This window comes from Ursus arctos, unplaced genomic scaffold (assembly GCF_023065955.2).
Source record: "Ursus arctos isolate Adak ecotype North America unplaced genomic scaffold, UrsArc2.0 scaffold_14, whole genome shotgun sequence".
Taxonomy (NCBI): Eukaryota; Metazoa; Chordata; class Mammalia; order Carnivora; family Ursidae; genus Ursus; species Ursus arctos.
In genome coordinates this window covers 54,381,158-54,402,673 of record NW_026622808.1, presented here as the reverse complement: position 1 = coordinate 54,402,673, position 21,516 = coordinate 54,381,158, and the positions used below count along the sequence as shown (strand labels likewise).

The 21,516-nt window shown below is 38.7% G+C and overlaps 1 protein-coding gene across 1 annotated transcript in view; it reads left to right on the top strand.

Moving 5' to 3' along the window:
• The window catches only part of CNTN3 (contactin 3), a 244,839-nt gene that overhangs the window by 84,104 nt on the left and 139,219 nt on the right, over positions 1-21,516 (top strand). Inside the window, exon 4 of the mRNA XM_026501250.4 lies at positions 12,139-12,234. Coding sequence (XP_026357035.3) covers positions 12,139-12,234 — 96 coding nt within the window. The remainder of the gene's footprint in view (positions 1-12,138; positions 12,235-21,516) is intronic.

Genomic DNA, 21,516 nt, shown 5'->3' with positions numbered 1-21,516 from the left:
TGTTCCTAAATGAAAGGACCAAGTATATCTTTATATTACTAATTATTAAAATTCCTTGATGGCACATCCAATATGATGGTTAATTTTTGAATTATAATGTTTTAATAGTCTTGAAATTTCAGCTTTCTTTATTTGGTAATGTTTTGTATAAGAGCACTGGCTTTTTCTAGGGTCCTATTAAAATCAAATTAACTTTTAAAATATGGTTTTTATATAGATTTTCTGCATTATCTCAGATCTCCGATATACCTGAACATCTTTATTTTAAAGAAAAGGAAAATGATTTATAGTATTGCCAGATAAGTTTTTAAAATTGTGGTTTTGATGGTAAAGCTGAGATTTCTTCTAATTCATGAAGAATAAGAAGAAAAACATTTTCAAGAAGTAAAGATTTACTTTATTTTTCAGTTTACATTAACCGTTCATGTGTTAAACTTTAGTGTTACAGGAGAAATTAGCATCCATAATCAAGTGGAGAGCGTTGTGGGGTTTTTTTTTGTCCTAGATTTTTGTTTTTCCTAGATTTAATATACTAGAAGAGCAAAACTGTCAATAGCATAAATATTATTCTTAATTTTTCTTGTTTGATTTAACATCTCAGCATTTACTTTTTTCTAAATGCATAAGAGGCTTTATTATTTGATCTAGTCAGGACCAATAGTTGCAGGGTTGATTGAAAAATTCTTTTAAAACAGGTAATTATTTTAAAAAGGGTATGTATGTATCATGAAAATTTTATTTTTGCTTTGAATATGTAATTGTATCTGGTTTTTTTTTGCTTTCTGTTTTTCTTTTCTGGTTTTTAATGTAGTATCAACAACTCTTCTTTGATTGAAGGTTGGATGTTAGCAGTTCCTTGTATTATTGGTATAAATCACACCCATATGAATCTTTTGAGACTTCCAGTTATAGTTGTTTTTGGTTTTGTTTTGAGTAATAATTTTAAAAATATTTCTGAAGCATCCTGGGTACAGAAATAGCCTAAAGATTTTTATTTTGTATTTTCAAGATTTTATGATTATCTGGTCCCATCTATTCCAACTATTTTGGGATCAGTTTTTGGAAAAGGATAAATTTTCTTTATTGAGTTTTCCAAAAGTCTTTTAATTTATTTGTATATAAACATTAGCTCCTTTTCTTTTTTCCGTATACCTATTTCATCAACTTTCTTTGGTATTTCTCTAGTAATTTAATTTCAACAGCAACAAAATGTCTAAGCCGAGCAATGAGTTTTGTTAACAAATACAACAAAAGGAAGCAGAAGGACATGCTGGAGAATAGGTACTAAGCACAAGCATTCTGTTTGCTCTGGACAGCTGACAGTACCTTTTATAGAGGGATCATGTCACCTGAGTTGAAGCCATTGGTCCTGGATAGGTACATTACGAGGTCTGTGGAGAGCCAGAAGAGGAGTGGAGGAGGTCCCAGCCCTCCGCCATAGTCTTGTTGGACAGACAGATCTAAAACACAGTTACCATAGTAGTTCAGAATTATCAGACTATGCTTCCTTCATATAGGATTGAACATTTTTAACTAGACCTTGAGATATATAAACTTACTGTAAGTTAAAAGTAGAGGATGGGGCCGAAGTTTGAGAAGCAGAAATAGTCCAAGTGACAGGCTGTGCTCGATTGTCCCAGTACCCAAGACAGAGACACATACTTCACATACATATGCATACATATCTGTTGAATCAATGACTGAATATTGGGGTAAGGAATGTGGACTTTATCATCTAGGCAATGAGGAATGAATGTAGATTTTTGAGCAGATATTGAAAATCGGGGATGTGTTTTATGAAGAAAGCTGAGCTCAATGCTGCGGGTACAGGATAGATGATTTGGATGGGAGGGAAGAGACCACAGCTGGGAAGAAAAGCCCAAAAGTTGGCTGGGCTTATTGCCCAAGTGAGGTTAAAAAGAACTGGACCAAAATCAGTGGAACTGTCCTCATCACTTATGACAATACCTTTGCCAAGGTCCATAATAGATTTGAGCCATAGCTTTTTGGAAAATGGAAAAATAATGTCTTTATAATAGAGCTCTTTCGAAAATTAAATGAGACAAATTTCAGAAAATTTTATCACAGAGCCTAGCACATCCATCCATCCATTAATTTCTTCAGATATCCATTTAGAGAGTGTTGATCAATTATATTCTTATAACATTGGGGATACTGAGGTATAAAAGACAGACAATCATACTGGAGTCATATGCCTACTACTGTAGACAGTTGAATGTTCATCATAGCATAATTCCAGCAAAATTAAAATGGTGGCAGTGAGAAATTAGAAATGGTTAGAGAGAAGGTAGACTTTGCAGAACAATGAACATGATCGAATAGAATGAATTGAGCAGACGTAGGAAGAAGTAACAGATTGGACATGGAAGAATTGAGCAGACGTAGGAAGAAGTAACAGATTGGACATGGAAGTCACAAAGAACAATGAGAGGAAGATGGAAGTTGGAGGAAGAACTGGCTTTGTAAGAGGCATCATGAGCATTGGAAAATGAAATGTCAAATACGAGGTGGCAAAGAATCCAAAGAATGTCTGGAAGGCAAGCAGAAATGCTCATCTTGAAACAAAATTTTGATAGGCACATGACCAGTACAGACATAGGGGTAGAAGCTTCAGACTTAATGAGGTTCCTGAATGTAAATGTAAAAATGTAAAAAAATGATGGCTGTCATTTATTGAGCACTTTGACATTAGACACAGCGTTAAGAAATTGGCATGAATGATCAACGTACAGACGATGAGAGTGTGGCTCAACAAGGGAAGTAATGTACCCCGGGTCAAGCAGAGAGTCTCAGAGAAGGGGTTTGTACCTGGGTTTGTCTAATTCCAGAGGACAAAGACCTGAGTTCCACCCAAGTTAAAAACTCAGAGGAAACAGATGGTTAGGATGGTGGGTGGGGAGATGTTTACAAAAGTCAAGTATGAGGGTCATTGGAAGATACATTTTGTTTTTCGGGTAGGATAATCTGTGTATGTTTGAAAGCCTAGAGGACAGATGAGAGTGACTGAAGTCAGGACAAATGTGGAACCAAACACTCAGAAGGAATAATGCAACATTGCATTTCTATAATTTTGTGCATTTTTAAAAAGATTTTATTTACGTATTTGACGGAGAGAGAACGCGGGCGCACACACAAGCAAGCGAGCACACAAGCAGGGGGAGCAGCAGAGGGAGAAGCAGGCTCTCCACTGAGCAGGGAGCCCAGTGCGGGGCTCCATCCCAGGACCCTGGGATCATGACTTGAACTGAAGGCAGATGCTTAACGAACGGAGCCACCCAGGCTTCCCAGTTTGTTTTCATTTTCCACGGGACTTGCAGATCTGTGATGCCAAAGATCCTTTCCTTAAAAACCCTGTGAGCTTCAAAGGGCGGGTGTTGTCCCCACTTTTCAGATGGAAAGCTGAGAGGCACAGAGCTATCAAGTGACACTCCTTCAGTCCTGTGGCTCTTGATTGTGATAGAGCAAAGGCGAAATTTCTGGTGTTCCTACTCCTGTGTTCTTTTCCTAAGCCACTGTGATAGGAAGTTCAGAAATCTGCGACACAGACACAGAGGCTTTGACTGGTGGGGAGACTCACCATGGAGACCCAAAAAAAATTGGCATGAGTAAAAGACGGTTTAACTCATTTAAGCTTCTATCGATGACCCACATAATGCCACAAAATATGCTATTATCTAGAGATATTAAAGGTAAAAATGATATTGCTCTAGTCTTGGTGCAGCCCCCAAAACTGGAAAACAAGATGAACAAATACAAAAGTATGGGAAGTTCAGGGGTAAGAGGTTGGAGGTAATTTCAGGAGTTTCAAGAAAGGATTATGTGGCTGAAGCTGGTTTTGAAGATGAATAGAGTATGTTATGCACATGAAGAAATGGGAAAATAGTTTGCATGAGTAGACCAGCATTTCATACTCAGGGAAATGCAAGGAGTTTGTTACCCTTGCAGTGTGTGCGGCTGACTGTTGGGGGTGCCAGAGCAATGGGATGATGGGAGACAGAGGGAAGCTGAACTGTGGGATACCTGTGTGGAAGGGTCTTATAGAATATGTGTACGTGCTTGGCACTCACCCTTTATGGCAGAATTTCTAAGTTGTACTTAAAAAACAAAACGAAGCCGTTCCTGAAGATGTTAAGGTCTTATTAGGTGCTTCCCTACATGCTAAGTAGGCTTAGAAAATACTGAATACTTGGGGTGCCTGGGTGTCTCAGTCAGTTAACCATCTGCCTTCAGCTCAGGTCAAGATTCCGGGGTCCCAGATAAAGCCCTGTGTTGGGATCCCTGCTCAGCCTTTCTCCCTCTGCCCCTCCCCCTGCTCCTGCTCTCTCTGTCAAATAAATAAAATCTTTTAAAAATTTCTGAATATTTAAGTCTGCTTGGAAACTAAGAGTTTCCAAACACACCTGTTTTAAAACCTCTTAAAATGCCAGGCTTAAAATAAGAAATCTGTTTGCAGTAGACATTTTTGGAACCCGATGTGACATTCCCTTTGCCCACCTTAATTTATTTGCAGGAGGGTAGACAGTTCCTTGCACAAGGTTCACAGGGAAGCTCTGATGAGTATGGAGGAATTATTGCCCTCAGTGAAAACACTGCACTGTTGGGGTTGGGAGCCTATGTATAAATGCCCCAGAATCCTGCCCTTTTGCAGAATGACAGTCTGCACTGTATTTGTAAGCTTTTTTGGAAGTTTTTGTACAATCAAGCCCTCCTGGACTCTAGTAGCAGCTTCTTACTGTCCTCACTCCCTCCTACCCCCCCCCCCCCAGACCATCTCCCACACACACTGGATCACCTGAGGCTCTGCTTTTGTAGAAACAAAACCAAAACACTACTGAACTTTGTTGAACAAGCCATTGTTTTTACATAAGGGAACATTTTTATTTTCCAAAGACACACATGTCGCCACGGTAGAATTTTCCCTTAGGGACTTCAGAGTTGATTACATGTTTTGAGAATTGGGCTGATACATTAAATAAGAAAGGGAACAAAGTAAGAGGAGACACTTTGAATTTGGGGATTGGGGTATTTAGCAGAAAATAATGGTTATGTTTTGGATTGAAGCTACTAAAGATGATGGACCGTCAATTGACTAGGTCTTAACATTCAGATTTGGGAGCTCTTCCGGAAGCTCCTGCATGTCAGGAAAAAAGGAAGAAAACTCATGGTCATCCACTGAAACACATTTTATTTGTATTTTTCTTTTCATAGCGGCCCATGTTTTAATGAGATTTTTCAACTAACTGAAATTCTACCACTTGTAGAAGCTGAATCATTACCTGGGATTCGTCTTTATTTATAACACCTGGTACCGTGAGGATGAGGACGAAAACCTTAACTGAACTGCAATTTTGACTTTTATTGCCTTTCTGGATGTGTTCATTGAGTTTTTCTTAGCTTTTTTTTTTTTTTTTAAGATTTTATTTATTAGAGAGACAGCGCGCGCGAGAGAGAACACAAGCAGGGGAAGTGGGAGAGGGAGAAGCAGGCTCCCGCCGGGCAGGAAGCCTGACATGGGGCTTGATCCCAGGACTCTGGGATCATGACGTGAGCTGAAGGCAGATGCTTAACGACGGAGCCCCCCAGGTGCCCCTCTTAGCTTTTGTATAGGAGTGCACAGCTTTCTTTTACTAAATCTATCTGATTCTTTCAAAAGACAGTCCTGTCATTTACACTGTTCAGGTGATGATTGAATTTGGTAACTACAAGCCACTAAGCATTTCAGCATTAAGCATTAAAGACATTTAAAGCGTGATGCACGGAAGATTATTACATTGCCTATATCTGTGTTCCTTTAACTATTTATTTATCTATCACTACCGGTTAATATTTTGCATTTTAATTGAAAAGGCAACACTTCACCTCATAGCATCAAGTAGAATTGTGTTACGTAAGTAGTAAAGTTCACATGCAATTTTCAGTGATAATGATTTTAATAGTTCCTCATGCTCTCATTGCAAATGATCACAAGGTATTTGTAGGCAGAGCTCTAAATTTTTAAGCTTTAAGACCATTCAGTCAGCTGGTGAAAATTCCCGACACATTACCACTTTTATCGTTCATTTTAATCCTCTTAGGGAAAAATGATTTGTTTTATTTTGCAATCTTTTGTCATCCTTTTTTGTATTTATGACATACCCACTTGCACATATGTGTACCTAATTCAACATATGGCTTTTGCCAGCATTTCCCATAAAATGTTCTACACAGAATTCTTTGGTCAGATATGTTTAGGATACTCTAATACTCATCTGACATTATGAGACCTCATCACTGCCTATTTTATATTAAGGTCTCTGACTTATCATGCATAAAGACACTCATTTAATTTGGCTGAACAGCATTCCCCAAGCTGACGTTGGTGGGAAATGATAGCCATTCCTTGGCTGGTTTTAAGTCCTGCAAAGGGAAACTTTCACCATAGCCCTGCAGTTATACGCGGTGACATTTCCCATATTCTGCTTGCTAGGTGATTACCTGAATTAATCTACATGGAGAAACCAGCACCAGCAATACGTAGCAAGTGGAATCAGATTCCAAATTGAGCACCTGAGTGTCAGGAAATCAGAGTCACCCCAGTCTTTTCTGTGTATGCATCAGTGGTTTCTTATGGTCTTGGCTTCCTCCCCACAGCTTGGGGAGATGAACCTAAAAGTAAAGTCCTTCAGAAGCCCATGGAAAACCTGCTCAATCCAGAAAATCAACAGGCATCAAGGCAGGCTATTTTATATGCCAGGAATGCTCCATGTGATTTTCATAGGGGAAGAGTCCGAATGAGGAGTGTATTTCTCTCCTGGCTCTGCACACCTCTCTTTGATGACAGCCTTAGAGATGCTGGCCCCATCTTGTGCTTACAACTTTGGGATATCTTAGTACAGCATTCCAGACTGTGGGTGGTGTGGAGGAAGAGTAAACAAAATAAAAGGAAATATGGAGAGCGGAGTTTTTCTTTGTTTTCACTCAGATTTCCCCAATTTTACATGTATTTGTGTGTGTGTGTGTGAGTGAGTGTGTGTGTGTGTGTGTGTGTGAGTGTGTGTGCTATAGAATTTTATCATATATGTAGTTTGTGTATCCATCACTACCATCAGTATCCCTAAGAGTACCCCCTTTTATAACCACACCCACATCCCTGCTCACACCTCTCTAAACACTGGCAACCTGTTCTCTAGTTCTAATTATTTTTAATTTTTAAAATATTATATAAAGGGAATCATACAGCATGTAACTGTTGAGGATTTATTTTTCCATTCAGCATAATTCTCTGAAGATCCATCCAAGTTGTAAGGTGTATAGTAGTTCATTGCTTTTTATTGCTGCGTAGTAGTTCGTGATACCTGTGTACCACCGTTAGCTTAACCACCATTGCAGGACATCCGGGTTATTTCCATTTCAGGGTTATTGCAAATAAAGCTGCATGAACTCGCATGTACAGATTTTTGTTTGAAGGTATGTTTTCATTTTCCTGGGATAAATGGGTGATATGGTCGTTGTGTGTTTAGTTTCGTAAGAAACTGCCAAACTGTTTTCCAGAGGGGCTGTAGCATTTTGCATTCCTACCAACAAGGTAGGAGTGATCCAGTTTCTCCACATCCTTGCAAGGTCTAGTGTTGTCACCGTCTATTATTTTCAGCCGTTTGGATATGCATGCTGTGCTATCTCATTAGGGATTTACTTTATATTTCCCTGATGGCTAACGATGCTGAACATCTTTTCACGTTCTTATTCGCCATCTGTATATCCTCTTCAGGAAAGTGTCTGTTCAGGTTGCTTGCCCATTTTCTAACCGAATAGTTTTGTTTCTTATTATTGAGTTTTGAGAGGACTTACATATCCTAAATACTATTCATTTACTGGGTAAGTGGTTTGCAAACATTTTTTTCCCAGTCTGCAGCTGGTCTTTTCATTTTCTTCACATGGGCTTTCATAAGGCAAAAGTTTTTAATTTTGATCAAGTCCAGTTTATTAGTCTTCTCTTAATGATTAAGGTACTTGTTGTCAAGTCTTTTGTTATCAAAAACTCTGTGCCTAGCCCTAGATCCCAAAGATGTTCTCCTTTCTATTTCTCTGAAAGTTTCATGGTTTTCTTTTTTTTATATTTAAGTTTCTGATTCAGTGAGTTAATTTTTATACATGAGTGAGGTTTAGTTCATTTTTTTCTTTTCTTTGCTGGAGGGAAGGTGGGTGGGAGGATGGGATAACTGGGTGATGGGCATTAGGGAGGGCACTTGATGTAATGAGCTCTGGGTGTTATATGCAACTGATGAATCACTAACCTCTGCCTCTGACTAATACTACACTATATGTTAATTGAATTTAAATAAAAATTTAATTAAAAAATTTTTAAAATCAATTGAGCATATTTACATGAGTCTATTTCTAGGCTATTTTGTTCCATGGATCTATGTATCTATCCCTTTACCAGTGCCACACTGTCTTAATCATTGTAGCTATAAAATAAGCTTTCATATTAGGTAGAGTGATTATTTCCATGTTAGTCTTCTTAGTGAAGATAGTCTTAACTTTTCTAGAGGCCTGTGCTTTCACATATGAAATTTAGAAAAAGCTTGCCTGTACCTTCAAAAAATAAAAGCAGAACAAATCTTTTAAAATGTGCTGGAATTTTGATAGTAATTGCATTAAACCTACATATCAATTTGCAGAGAGCTCATACTATGCTGATGAACACAGTACAGCTCTCCATTTGCTCATATTTGATGGTTTTCTATCAGTATTTTGTCACTCTTGGCATATACACCCTTTGCATGTTTTATTATCTGTATACCTAAGTATTTCAATTGTTTTGGAACGATTGTAAGCAGTTTCGTATTTTTAATTTTGGTTTCTGCATGTTCAGTGTTAGCATCTAGAAATCGTAGCCTCTATCTTATTTAACTCACTTATTTATACTGACAAGTTGTGTTTTGTTTTGTTTTGGATAGATTCCTTCTCATTTTCTATTTAGACATGTCATCTGCAAATAGAGGTAGTTTGTTTCTTCCTCTCCAAACTGTACCCTTTTTATTTCCTGTTCCTTCATTATTGCAGTGCTTAGAACTTTTAGTACCATACGAAGTGTTAGGTAAGAATGGACATCCCTGTCATATTCCTGATGTTAGGGGGAAATCCTTCAGTCCTGTACCATCAAATATGATGTTAACTGTACTTCTTTGTGGATGCTTTGTTACCATGTTGCTTTGTGTTTAAAGTCCAGTTAATTAGAAGTTCCAGAATAATTTCAGAGTTTGCAAGAATTGAAAAGGAGACAGAAATAAATTTCTGAGAAGTTTCTATCTGATAAGTCCTGGATTTCGTTTTTATTTATTTTGACTCTTAAGGAGCGTTTGTTCTAATACAGTTCTTGCCAAGCATGGATTCTGTGCAGCCTTCACTTGAGTTCGAGCTACACATGTAACTTTCGAGTAGGTTATCTCAGGAACCTAAAACGTTTTAGACATTTAGGCTACCTTTATCTCTGTAGTCTTTAGTGTTCCCCAAACGGGAGGAAATCTGGCTACATTTTGAAGCAGACGTTCTTACACATCAGCTTTTCCTTTGTTGATCCCTCTGTCTGAACAGAACCTCCCTCTCCACCCCCCACACACCATCCTCGATTTGACTGTGTCCTTACCACCGAAGGAGCAAGGTTCTCGCTCTTGGTGTCAAGTCCGTCTCTAATCAGACAGGGCTCTCCCTGAAAGGAGGCTCCAGTGATTTACATTTCAGAACACGCATGCAGCGGGCTGAAGTCTTCAGTGGATACTTGTTCAATAAGTGACTGCTTCACTTTTCAGCCTGCTGCTAAATGGATGTTTCAGAGATTCTTTACCTCATGGACATTTTCATATGTTCCAGAAAGTTTGAGATATGTTTTAAGATAATTAATCTGGGTTGAACTTCATACATCTCAGTAGGAAGCCACAAAGTTCTATTTTGCGTGCACAGACTTTAGCTAGTGAGCTTGTTAAAAATGCAGATCCCGTTCTAACTTACTAGTTTTACACGATTTCCCAGATATCCGCATTTGTAATAGGAATCCTAGGTAATAATGATGCAGGTGGTCCTAGACAGCACTTGGAGTAACATGAACTAAGAATTCAGGGGATTGGGTTTTAAAGGAAACAAAAATTCATTGTGGTCACAGTGGTTGGCTAGGCGCAAAGCCCTGGAAAACATGTTGAAGCCAGGGCAGGTATTGTTCTCTGCTTTCCCTCATGCCTGTGCTGCACAGACTGGCTACAGGTATCCAAAGAACAATGTTATATACCCATGTATAGCATTAGAGACTATCAATGCAAGCGTCCAGAGCAATGGGCAGGTCGGTTTCAGGCCCATTAGTGCTTTAAACTAAAGGGATTTTTACCTCTAGGGGAGAAGAGACATTATTAGTTTCCATAGGACGGTTTTTTCCTTTTTTTGCATGTTTGAGCTAAAATCAGTGATGAATCACTTCCATGGTGTGAATTTATGTAACAGAATAAAGTAAGAATTGAGTAAGAAATCAGCATTGATGACACATACTTCGTTGCCAAAAATCATCATTTGATCTTATTTTTCCGTATATAGGCTATGGTCTGATATGATGTACTCCCCCATTTAGATCTCAGGAAATATTTGGATGGTTTGGTTTTGCAGTTCCAGCGCATACACACTCAGGAACGTTCATGTTTTGATTATGTTACATTTTAGTCACACATTTAAAGATAATATAATACTGTGTTACCATATCGTTTTTGTGGGGGAACTTCCTATTAAAATAAGTCCAGAAACACAATTTTTTTCTTCTTTTATGGGCCCACCTAGTGAGTTTTGCTGAATAGCTTTATTCCCATGCTTATAGCCTAGTAATGTAATGCTGGTTTCCAGTAACATTAAAATGAAACAAGTAGACCTTCTTATTTCCCTCTGATAGGCTGACTTAAGGTGCTTAGAATATTCATAGCTGTCTACAGTCTGTAGTTTTATCAGTTTGAAGATCATTATTTGGCTTTTTACATTTTTCCAGGCAGAGTTGAACTTTTCCAAGTTGTGTTCTGAAGTAGACACACTGCCTCACCACATAGGTAATTTATATGAATCCTTAAGCTCTGTGAAATGAGTGTATTCTTTCACAAATTGACAGTGCAATTGTTCTCGTACAGAAAGTGACACCACTGAGTATATTAGCTGTGGAGTTCACAAGTTTTGGGTTCAAAGAAACAGATTTTTTTTTTCCTTCCTTTTTCCCCAAAGGCTTAAGCTGTGTTCAAAATGAACCAACAGAATTTTCTGCCTTCTGTAATTTATGCTGGAGAATAAGAATCAGAATGGGTTGTCCTGGACTATGACCGGAAGAAATTCAACAATTTAAAAAAATAATCACTGCTGAACAAAATTGCATTTGCCTCAATTGCTTAATTAAAAACTTGGGGAAAAAGGTCTTTGGACAATTATAAAAATGATTTTCATTTTTTTCACAGCCACAACTAGAAAGGAATGGGTGGATCTAATTTACTGCGATCCTTTGAATTCTACCTGGATGGTAATTTTCAGTGATACATACCCTCTGTGGAATCCTTCAAGATGTGGGACAAATAGGACTTGTAACCAGAATCTGAATGTTTTCAATTCTTTTTGTGAATAACAACAATATTTATAAGTAGAATAAAATTTATTTAAGCTACTTACAATAAAATATTTTAGGAGAGAAATTCATGAATAGCTGGCTTTCATTAAAGGGTAAAGCTACCCTTCTTCGTGATTTGATGAATCACTGTGGCAAATGTGGATATTGGTTTATGTATATTTTGGTTCAAGATATTTCATTTCCTTCTTTGAGTCATATTGCCTGGTTATTTCATTCCAATATGCTTCATCCTTTTGGATAGCCCAGGCCATTTTCGACACTGCTCCAGCACCACAGGATTAACGGGTATATATTCTTATCATATTGCTGAATTTCTAAGAAGCCTTAATAAAGAAATCAAAATCTTCATTTTCCTTCTCTAAGCAAATGTTCTCTTGAAATTCCTGAGAAAGGGTTTTAAAAATTATCCTTCAAAAGAATGGATTGTCTCTGTGTGGAGATTTTAATTTGCATCGTCCTTTCTGAAATTCCATTTTGTTTTGTTTTCAAATCAGATCTTGAAAATTTTAAAACCAAAATGAGAAGTACGGTGTCTGTGCGTGAAGGCCAGGGAGTCGTCCTGCTTTGCGGCCCGCCGCCGCACTCTGGAGGTAAGAAGTGGTCTGTTTGTGTTTTTTATATTTATTGAATAAGTTTCAGGGCAAGACCAACAGCATATGTACTGTTATTGCTTCCTTAAATTACCCTAAGAAAATTGATAACCCATGTATTGGATTCTGTCAGCTGAGTTGGAAAATAAGAAACTCTACAAAAGATGGTCCGTCCAGGGAAGTTTATAAACATAATTTATTACAACAAGGAGTGTTGTAAAGACAAGTGAGATCAAGTTTGTTTCAATTACCTAATGGTGCTGAACACTGCTTCTTGTACCATATCATTTGTTATTTAGTTTTAGACTATGACATACGTTAGAGCCTTTGTGGAGTCTTTGTGGTTTCCTTCCCCCCCACCCCCACATCATTCTCTCTGACTCTCTCCCTTTCTTTCTCTCTTTCCCTCCCCCTCCCTCTCTGTCTCTCTCTCTCTCTCTCTCTCTCTCTCTCTCATTCTCTCTCATATTCACACTTAAATATGATGATTAATATATGCTATTGGATCTCTTTATGTATGATATACATATGAAAATGATATGTATATTATATTCACATTTTCATTGGGGTGTTGGAATTGCAAATTTTATGCTACATTGGTATAAACTGAAATACTGCTAAAAGTTCAGAAGCTTAACAAAATAGCTACCCGAGTGAAAATGAACTTCAGCACATATGAAAATAATTTAATAAGCTTTGCTCCCCAGTAAGAGCCTGGAGTGTTGGTTTGATTTTGCTCTCATGCTTACTCCTGCAAACTTGGTCACTTGCGGAAACAAAGAGGGCATTATTAATGTATAAATCACTGTTCTTGGAGAAACAAACAATTCTGTTCTTGAGAGGATGGGAATTACTGAGAGATAAACAGGTTAGAGAGGATCTTTCTGACCAGAGGCAAAAATGAGAAGTCTTCCCATCATAGGGAAGTTTATTCAAATGAAAATATGATGGACTTTATTTGTTTTGTGACATACAAGTCCTTTTCCCCCGGTGACCTGTCAGTTTTAATCACAAAACCCTCAGTACAATAAAACAAACATATCCCATCTTCACTATCTGATCACTTGAAGTGTATGAACCAGCTGGAGACTGCAGGTGTGGGGCTTGATTAGCAGACATGATTGCCATGATGTTGGGGGTATGGGTTTACACTGGGCTCCCCAATCTATTTCAGTAGTATATATTTTCTGGAATCTTGAAGTTCCAAAGGAATTTTAACTTGGAAGGGAAACAGAGTCTCTTGAATGCAAATAAAAGTACCTGAGCTCAAACTGGCTTGAAGAAAATAGGGAGTTTCCTGGACCACATCACTGGGATGATTAGTTGGCTCCTAGTTGAGCTGTATGGTTGTTAGAGAGATGCACCACCCAGAAAGACTTGTTGCCTCACTGAAGGTAGTGGGGTCAGTGGATAGCCTCTAGGTCTCAGCAATCTCCCAGTCTCCTCAACTGTAAAGAGCCAGTTGCCCATAGTCTCACCCTGTCTGCAGCACCCCACATCTGGTGACTCATCAAGGCAAGAATAAAAGGTCAGGGGCACCTGGGTGGTGCAGTCCTTAAGCGTCTGCCTTCGGCTCAGGGCGTGATCCCAGCGTTATGGGATCAAGCCCCACATCAGGCTCCTCCGCTAGGAGCCTGGTTCTTCCTCTCCCACTCCCCCTGCTTGTGTTCCCTCTCTCGCTGGCTGTCTCTCTCTGTCAAATAAATAAAATCTTTAAAAAAAAAAAAAGAATAAAAGGTCAGCCCTTTCTGCTCAACACTGGACAGTTCTGATGGACAGCCCTCCCAGAGCTTCCTGCCAGCATGTCCAGGGCATTGTTGGATTGTATCACAGCTGGGCTTCTTTCTCTTCCCAGTCCTGCTCCTGCTTCTTTCCTTTGTAAGTTTTGATCGTTGATAAAAATATTTTATCCCAAACTCTATCTCGTTGTCTGATCCCTAAGAACCCAATCTCCCATTCTGCTGGAGGCAGGGGTTCAACCAATTTCACGAACAGTTGTCCTTTCCTTATGTCTCTTGACTCTGCTTTCCTCAATGTTGATTCCATATAACGTAGACTCCTTGTGGTGTCAAAGGTGGCCTCCAGTAACTCCAAATTCCTGTGGGACCTTAATGCTAGAGATCCTAATGAACCAGACAACCTGTTGTTCAATGGTCCTTGATTTTAGCTGAATCAACCTTATTTAGGAGATGATTTCTACAGCAGGAGGTCAGGGTCAGCTTTGACAAGCACTGGGATGAGAAAGACATATTTTCTAAAAGAAAAGAGGATTTCGTTATGAGAAAAAAGGAGGAAATGTATTAGAAAGAATCAATGGCTAGAACTACATGTAGTAAGGAACTATAAAAATAAATTTATTTTAAAAATAAACACAAAATAGCAGCTAAAAGGTCTTGTCTGTGATGAGTTTTGGAAATGTTGGCCTAATTTAAGATCTTGACTGAGTGATCTTTAAGTGTTTTTATGATTAGATATATTATTTTCTGATAACAAAGGAGGGACCTCTCTGTTGACTAAGCCATTGGATGAAACATATTCCAAAAGATGAATCTTTTCTAATATCATCAATTGGAGAACTGTTGGTGACTTCCTATATTTCTCTTCTCATTTTTTAGAGCATGTAGAAGTGAAGTAGGATTATAGATGAGGAAGGAAAGAAACAAACCCAGATATGACATATTAGCACTGAAGAAGCAGGACCATGCATGCAATTGTAAAGAACTGAACAAAAGCATACCTTCCTCAGTGTTAGATGGTGCAGGAAAATGATCAGGGCTGGGGTGTCAGATTTAGATGCTAAAAACTGGATTCCCATTGATCCAAGTTTACCTAATGCTAAGATATTTACAATTTACATCCACTGCTCTGACACATTAGCTTGTGAACTCCTAGAAGACAGAGCCCAAGTCACTGTTGGCTCTGCACCCAAGTGCCCAAGGGAAACTGTACTTCAGCACATATGAAAATAATTTAATAAGCATTTAATAAGCAGCACAAGGCTGGTTGATATAACAAGTAGTCAGTGAATATTGGTTGAACAAATGCATGCATTCATGAAATAAATGAAGTAATCCTTTTTTTAGAGTTGGTCAGTTATACATTATTCTGGCACCATATCATTATCATTATTATTTTCTTGTGCAACCAACCTAAAACATTTGAAAAATTTATCAATTTTATCATTTATGGATCTTAATAAAGAATGTGTGTCCTTTTCTTAAAAAAAAAAAAGTAGAGTTGGTCAGTTATAAAGGCTTTTTGAGAAATCACTAGAAACTTTGTTTCTAGAGGTCTCGGCATCTAACAACCAGTATGCCCTTGGTGCCAACCAGACAGGTGCAGGCACTGACAGATGAGAGGGAACTTCAACCATAGCAGCCAGCATCAGGCCTGGTTCCCGGCCCTTATTGACTTAGGGAGTTGTCTTTCAATGAAGGGGGTGAGGCAGGTCACGAAAGAGCTGAAGCTGTGATGCCAGGATTTATCAGACATGTGATGTGTGGCACTCATCACCCACCTGTGACCCCATGAGACATGCACTTCCCTTTCTCTGTCTTCACCATTACCTTCATTCACTTCTTCCCATTTTTTCGTGGTCCTTTCTCTGTGGCTGGAAATGTTTAATTATGTTATTATTTTCTAATTACTGAAGACACCATCATATTTTATTCAACCACCATATTCCTTACCAGAGTAATACCCTAATGGAGGAGGCACAGAATAGTAAAATAATCATCATAATAGTAAAAATAACAGTCCTAGTAGCTTCTATTTATGGAGTCCTACTTAGATGCTAAACAGTGTGCTGGCTCCTCATGGAAATCATCTGCTAGAAGATTCTTTTGGTTAAAAGTATGGAGAGGAATTGGTTGAGTGACAATCTAAGGGTCGGGAAGCTTCCGTTCTGGAGATGCCAAGAGGCTCAGCTCCCACCCAGCCAGTACCTGAATGCCTGGAGCCCACATTCTTGCTTATAAGTGACAGATGGGGCAGGAGGCCAGAAAGTAAGCTTCAGCACCGAGTCACCCAGCCGTTACTTAGCGCTACAATTTGGGAATTCACAAAGTGTGGCTCAGAAAGAAAGTAGTCTTCGTAAAATCATAGAACTCTGAAGTAGTAGAATTAGACCCTCAATGCCCGAGTCCTGGGCCACTGCTCCTTGTATTACAGACACCCCAAACCAGCCCCCAGGTGCCATTCTCTTAATGACCGTGGTACAAAGGCACAGAGTCCTTAGTGAAAATGTCACTATCCTAAGCCAAGGGCTTCTGACATTTCACATCAGATGCAACAGAGTTAGTGGTTTTGTTTTAATATTCAAAGCCATTGTGTATGGAAACACAAGAAATCAGCAATGTCCAAAGTCCCCATGAGCAGAAATCTCCCCAGAGTTCAACCAAATGTCCAACTCAGGTATGTGCTAGTCCAGTGCTTCAGAGACTTTGATGGGAAATGAATCAACTGGGGACCTGCTGAAATGCAGATTCTGAGTCAGTGGTTCTGGGTGGGAGCCCGAGATTCTGCATTTCCAATAATCTCTCTCCTGAAGCTGATCCTGCTGGCCCATCGGCCACACCCTGAATAGCAACATCCTAGCTGCAGTCCCTAATGATTTCCCCATTACCTGCTTCTGCCCTCACTCCTTCCTTTTCCCCTAGTCAGTTTCCTGGCCTAAACACTAGAACATGTTTGTAACTTCAGAACCAAAATATTACCTCCCCACTGAGGACATCACTTTCTTTTTCTTCCATTCATGCCTAAAGCGTCTTTCTCAAGATGCCCTTCACTCAGATTTATTCCCTTGTTTTGTGGTCTTCTTAGTCTCCTTAATGTCTCCTAAGACTCCTGTCTTTCTTTTTTTCTAAGTCCTAGAGGTAAGGGGATTGCCTTTTCAGTGTTGCCCTTGAAACGAAGGGGCCAGAGTCCCAAGCATAGAAACAATCATGGTTTTCTCACATGACTTCTAACCTCCCAGGTATGATGTGAAAGGCAAATGTAACCTTGAACTTGATGCTAATTTAGATCTACGAATTCATAGAGAACCTCACCAAAAACAGACTCTTCAGATTCTGAAATTAAATTATATGACAGGAAGTACCTTAGGTGTTGATGGGAGCCATCAGTTGGGTGTATTAGTTTCTGCAAAACCCCTCTGAGAACGTCTCAGATCTCTGAGTGAGATGATGCTTTTACTCTTTTAATCACAATAAAAAGGAAATATCAAGGCACAAAGACACATCAGTTACAGTGTGCCATGCATTTTTTAATCATCAAGAGATGCAGTGTGCCCCTAAGCAGCTTTATCTTTGCCACACTGCTTTCTGCCTTCTTCTTGCAGGGGGGCCACTTCAGGAGTCTCGAAAGGGTCCTGTGCTAGCAAGACATTCCTCATTTGGTGATGTGGAAGTCGTGGAGTTGGGACACACACCAAAGGTGTTCTGTTTGGCCTTTGGTTGTGTTTTTCCTGTAGCCAGCAATGTGATCTGTAAGATACCACAATAAATAGCTAATTCACAGCTATTTATTGAAGGTCACAATAGCTCTTTTTACCTTTTTTTTTTAATTTCCTGGCTTTTATTTCTTCTATTATTGGCTCATAGTAAAATTGTGTTAAAATCTCTTTCTTGTAAATAAATTGCTTACTTTCTATTGTTCATTTAGTATAAAAATCTGAAATACTCTCCCAAAATAGACTAGGGAATTCTACATGTTAAGAGCCTAAGTGAGGGTACTGCAGTATGGAAACTGCATATATTATTTATACTCCTGTAATTCACTTATGCAGATAATTTATAAGAAAGTAGCAGCAACCTGGGGCTGCTTTGCTTAAGAGCAGTCACCATTTATTTGATGCCAATAAGAAGGAAAAATGGTTTCATGGTGGGTGACAATTAGGAACTTCTCTTAGGAATCCCTACAGCTCCTAAGTAACACAAGTCACTGTAATTTGAGAAGGGTCTTACCTTCCACTTATTCTGTAACTTTTTCTGCCACTTCCTATCCGTTGGCTTCTCTATTGAACAACCCAATATCTCTCCGAGGCAAGAGGAATTAGCATCCTCTCAGAAATTAGTTGGAAAACTAGGAATTGACAAGTCAGAAATAAGAGACTGGACATGGATTATCTGTAGCTTAATTATTAATCTAGTTACCAACTGCGTGAGAAGCTAGGAATCAGTGTCATTACCATGCAGTTGCTGGTATCACTATAAAATCATTAGAAATTCAAATGCACCAGAGAAATTACCCTATTATAAATAAGGTTATAAGACTAGTTCATGGGCACTTCATGATAAATATTAATTAGACAGTAATTCATAGGCTGATCAGGTTATTGCATACACACATGTTAATAAAGAGTTGATTTTTTGTCCAAAGATGGCTGATGAAATTAATTCTGAGTAAAAAATAGATTGTAGGCTTTTGCTGTGTTTGGTCTCTGATCCAGCTTCCCGTGTCTGTGCCGTATGCATGCTCTTCCTGAAATGACAGCCCTGGACACTGCCATCCACTTACAACAACATAGCTTTGGGGATGTTCAAAGGACGATGTGAGATGCCAAACAGCAGGTAGTGAAGGCTGAAGTGACTTAATGCTAAAAATTGCTTTGTAAATCCTGGTGTGACAGAGGTGAGAACTGTTAGCAACATAACCAGATGGCATGGGATTTACACCTCTGTATCAACATCTTTGGTTTTTTTTTTTTTTTCTTCTTTCTTTCTTTCTTTCTTTCTTTCTTTCTTTCTTTCTTTCTTTCTTTCTTTCTTTCTTTCTTTCTTTCTCTTTCCTCAAGACTGTAATGTAAAGCAAAAGTCATCTCAGGTAGCTTAGACAGGACAAGTCTGAAGAAAAGGTGCCAAGTAGGAATTTTCTGGAAAGACGTGTCCAGTTGCTAGACAAGACACCTTGATGTGCTTTTTGATGTGGTTAACTCAAAACACTAATTTCTGCGAAGAATCTCTGAACTTAACACCATTTTGTCTTAGACACTCGTTTTTCCTTGAACTGCCCTTCTCTACTGTTTATACTTATAATTTCATCAAACTTAAAACAATAGTTTCTTACAACACTTTGAAGTAAAGAATACATATTACGTTCATGGGCTTTTTGGTTTCCATCATATTTGCATCACTGGTCACTGTGTGGAATGTTTCTCTGAGAACCCAGTGGTTTCCCCTTCCGTAGAGCTGAAAAAGTTGTATCTTAGCAGGCGTTTATGCCATCACTGGTTGTGACATCAAGATAGAGCAGAGGAATGGCAGGTTCCTGAGGAATAAATGTCTTGGGCCATAGAGTGTATCACTCTGAATGGGTATTGCTTCTAACTGGGGAGAGGGGAGTGGGCAAGGGCAGGTTAACACATCATGGCAAAAAGAGAATCCACCTGTAGATGGAATGAATAATATATCACAATTTTAAAACTACGTTTTGAATCCATTTCAGTTCTGATGTGACTGTTGACATTTACAGGAGTCCAAAATATTAACAAATTCATAGTAGCATTCAGACAAGTATGTTCTGAGTCAATTGACACACAAACCTCAGCTGCTATTATATGGAGAAAGCAAAATATTTTGATCTCTAAAGGAAATATCTGTTGTAGTGAATAATCTTAATTGCTGAGCATCCATTTTATAGTTGGAAGTAGAGATGAAAAATCCTGTTTCTCTGAAGTACTTGAATGTGGGATCTGTGAATTAGAAATATTCATCAAGTCTGCCTATTGCCCTTGCTTTGATTCCTTTCCATCCATCTATCCATCTACGCACCCATCCATGTTATCCATTCATTGATTTACTCACACATCCATCAAATATCTGTTGATGTGTAGGAGATGTCTTATGTATTATAATGCTGTGTTACCATAATAAATATGGCCCTTAACTTGAATAATCTTAGTTTTAAGTAGGGAAAAAACTGAAAGCATGTTGATAAACTGGATTAGAAGGTATTCAGATCACTATTTTCTGAACCTCACCCCAAACCTCTCCCCAAGTGAAAAGCCCTGAAAGTGTGTAAGAAATAGAAAGATAAATAGGAATCCCCTTGTCCTCGGGGGCTTATGGTCCCACAAGAAGTGAAAAGGTGGGTTTGCTGATGACTGGTTAGCCCTGAAATAACAGTAACAGTATCATTATTCAATCAGACACAGGGTTCATTGTTCCTAACACCAAGGAAGGCTGTGTTTCTCTTATTCTGCATTGACAAGCTGAACCTCAGAGCAGTTCGGTGATTTGTTGAAGGCCACACAATAGATTTGGGCTTCAGACCTAGATCTGTTGCTTTTTGAAGGAAAATTTTTCTATGTTCACAAAAATTACAGGCTTCAGTTTTTTGATTTACATATTATCTGCCTTCTAGCATGGTGTTCTTCAGAACCTCTTGATATATGCAAATATATAATTAAAATATTCATAAGTACCTCCACCGTACCCTGCCTTCTCTCTCTCTCTAGATCTCTCTCTCCCAGACATACTTAGTAGGAGGCATAGCGGATACAAGCCAGGCATCTAAGAGCTAGGTTGCTTGAGTTCCAGTTCTAACTCTGACATTACTACAAACTTTGGACAAATTGTCTAACCTCTGCATCTGTTTCATATCTGTAAACAGATAAGAATCATAGAACATATCCTTATAGGATGGTCGTGATGGTTTACCAAGGTAATACCCGTGACTTGTTTGAAATGTCTGATTATTTATTAGACAAAAAAATATACGATAGTCCTAGAATTTTTACTATATGGAAAAATATAAAAATTTAAAATATTTAAATAGGGGCGTCTGGGTGGTTCAGTCGGTTAAGTGTCTGTCTTCAGCTCAGGTCATAATCCCACGGTCCTGGGATGGAGCCCCACACTGGGCTTCCTGCTCAGAGGAGAGATGCTTCTCCCTCTCTCTCTGCTGGAGCTCCCCCTGCTTGTGCTTGCCTTCTCTCTGTGTCAAATAAATAAATAAAATCTTTAAAAATAAAATAAAATATTTAAGTAAAACTAAGTCTATAAAGAGGGTTTATTTCACTTTTTTCTTTTACTCCAGAGGATTTTCTTGCCTGGAATATTTGTACCCCACTTTGGAAAACATAATTCTAAAAAATGTTTGGGTTTCCTCCCTCCTTATTAGTTAATCTGTGGTTGGGGATGGAAGACTTGACTATTTTTTGTTTAACAACACAGTGACACTTAGAGGAACAGGGACGCCTTTGAGATACTTATCCTGTACAAGCATCAGTGACTGCCTCTCCCCAGGGACTCCCCCCTCCTCCCTCCCTTCACAGGCTGCACC